This window comes from Emiliania huxleyi, assembly GCF_000372725.1.
Source record: "Emiliania huxleyi CCMP1516 chromosome Unknown EMIHUscaffold_1553, whole genome shotgun sequence".
Lineage (NCBI taxonomy): Eukaryota > Haptophyta > Isochrysidales > Noelaerhabdaceae > Emiliania > Emiliania huxleyi.
Window position 1 is genome coordinate 1 of NW_005201032.1, and position 2,141 is coordinate 2,141.

At 65.7% G+C, this 2,141-nt stretch overlaps 2 protein-coding genes across 2 annotated transcripts; both read left to right on the forward strand.

Moving 5' to 3' along the window:
- Positions 1–143: 143 nt before the first annotated feature.
- Positions 144–833, forward strand: EMIHUDRAFT_373437 (hypothetical protein; the record flags this gene model as incomplete). The annotated part of the gene is made up of 3 exons (XM_005785992.1): positions 144–317; positions 362–551; positions 610–833. Coding segments are annotated over 3 exons (588 nt in total), but the record flags the coding sequence as incomplete, so codon positions are not given.
- A 469-nt stretch (positions 834–1,302) lies between these two features.
- On the forward strand, positions 1,303–2,119 carry EMIHUDRAFT_253074 (hypothetical protein; the record flags this gene model as incomplete). The annotated part of the gene is made up of 2 exons (XM_005785993.1): positions 1,303–1,429; positions 1,497–2,119. Coding segments are annotated over 2 exons (750 nt in total), but the record flags the coding sequence as incomplete, so codon positions are not given.
- Positions 2,120–2,141: the final 22 nt, after the last annotated feature.

The following is a 2,141-nucleotide window of genomic DNA, read 5'->3' on the forward strand; positions in this document are numbered from 1 at the left end:
CTCGGCCTCGCTCCCGGGTGGCACTATTCATCTGACCAATCATCAAGAAGAGAGGGAGCAAAAAAGGGGGAGAAGAAAGGATCCTCAGTTGGTCGGCCGCCATTCGGGCCTCCCGGCCTGCTGCGGCGGCGCGGCCGGTCGAGGCCGGGCTCGGCCCGGCCCGCGACGGCTGGCCGCCGACGAGTGCGCTCGCGCTGCTCGTCAAAATGGCGGCGGTGGCGATTGCGGCGACGGTCGTTCAGTCGTACAGAGCTCAGGCGTCGGTCGTCTGTCGTCTGTTGTCGCATTCGCACACGCGCGCGCGCCGCGCGACCCGCGTCGCTCCGCGAGGGCATGAGCCTTCCGCGATTCGATCCCGCAGCCAAAAGCTGCTCGCTCGCGGCCGACTCTACCATCGCGGCCGCAGCTGTTGAGCTCTTCAGAAGACTGGTGCCTCATATGCTGCCTCCCTGCGGATGCTGCCGGCGAGCCTGGCGGTCCGCTGTACTACAAGGAAGTGCTGACTCGATTCTACCTCGAATTCTTCTACCCCCACGACTCGGAACGCGAATGTGACAGGACCATCGGGTCCTTCAGCCACCAAAGTGAGATCACCCGAGAGCAGATGAGCCTGCCTCTGGCCTCGCCTCCCTCTCCTTCACCCTTCAGGCATTCGTGGCATCCTATGGGTCGTCCAGAGTATCGACCTCTGGCGAGTCAGCCAGCCCCACTTTGAGGGCGCCATGAAGTACAGCGATCGCCACCTCGCTGGCCTCTCCGCAGGCCCCCCCGACCGCGTCGAACTCATCGGCGCGGGCTCTCTCGGCTACGGGACCGGCCCCAGCTTCGGCTGAGGGCTGACAAGCTGCCGAGCCCAAATCACTGTGAGAGGCGTGATTTCTTGTTGGTTTTCTTACATCTCTCTCTCCCCAATCATCTGAGGGGCTTCTACGCGAGCGGCCGTAAGCCGCGAGGAAATTCTTTCCCGACGGGGACGCCACCACCCTCGCCCAGGGATCTACAATGCTGTTTTATGGTCCGACAGTTTCTCTACCGGCCTCGATAGACTAAAAAGAAAGAAAGAAAGAAAACAGACACGCCAAACGAGGGATGGGACGAGGACAGGGTCCCCACCTGCACGAGCAGGATTTTGGAAGGACGATCAGGGGGACAGGTGGGGCTCTCCTGCTCCTGACAAGGGACACGACAGGCTCGCAGCGCGGTGCGCGGTGGACTCCCACATCCACTGGCGGTCGAAGCACTGATGTAATTCTTTTTGTTTGCACATCAGCGCGGCAAAGCAAGAGCGGCAAGCCAAGGCTGATGAACGCCCAAGAGATGTACCGCAAGATGCTCGCCCAGCAGTCGCAGTCGTCCGACGCGCCGCCCTTCAAAGTCTCCGCCCCGGCCCTCTCGATCCCCGACGACACCACCCTGGTCGTCTTTGGCGGTGCGCTCCTGCCCTCTCCGCGGTCTGCTCAGTGACAGCTATTCCGTCCCCTGTGTGTGCGGCGCAGGCACCAACTGGGACAACCTCGGCAAGGGCAAGGAGGCGCACACCAAGTCGGCGCCCAACCTGATGGGGCCGTGCCGGCTGGTGCTGCCCGGCGTCAAGGTGGCCTTCGTCGCGACCTCCTCCTGCTCCTCCCACTGCATCGCCCTCTCCGCCAGCGGAGCCGCCTATGCCTGGGGCCGCAACCAGTGCGGCCAGCTCGGGCTGGGCGACACGCTCACGCGCGCCGGCCCGACCGAGGTGACCGCGCTGCAGGGCACGCCCCTCTCCGCCGCGGCGACCGGGAAGCACCACACCCTCTGGCTCGGCGCGGAGGGCGACCTCTTCGCGAGTGGCTCCTCCAAGGAGGGCTGCGTCGGACCGTCGGCTGACAAGAGGCGCGAGATGGAGGCGACGCCCGTCGCCGTGCCGGGCCTGGCCGCCGGCGCGGCGTACGTGGCGGCGGGCGGCGCCCACAACCTGGTCATAGACCGCGAGGGCACCCTGTGGGCGTTCGGCTCGTCCGAGTGCGGCGTGCTGGGCAACGGGACGGACGGGCAGTACAACAAGTCGGACTCGTCGATCAAGCTGGCGTACGCGACCGAGGCGGCTCCGCTCAAGGTGCCAAAGCTGGCGGGGCGAAAGATGGTCCACGCCGCTTGCGGGCCGC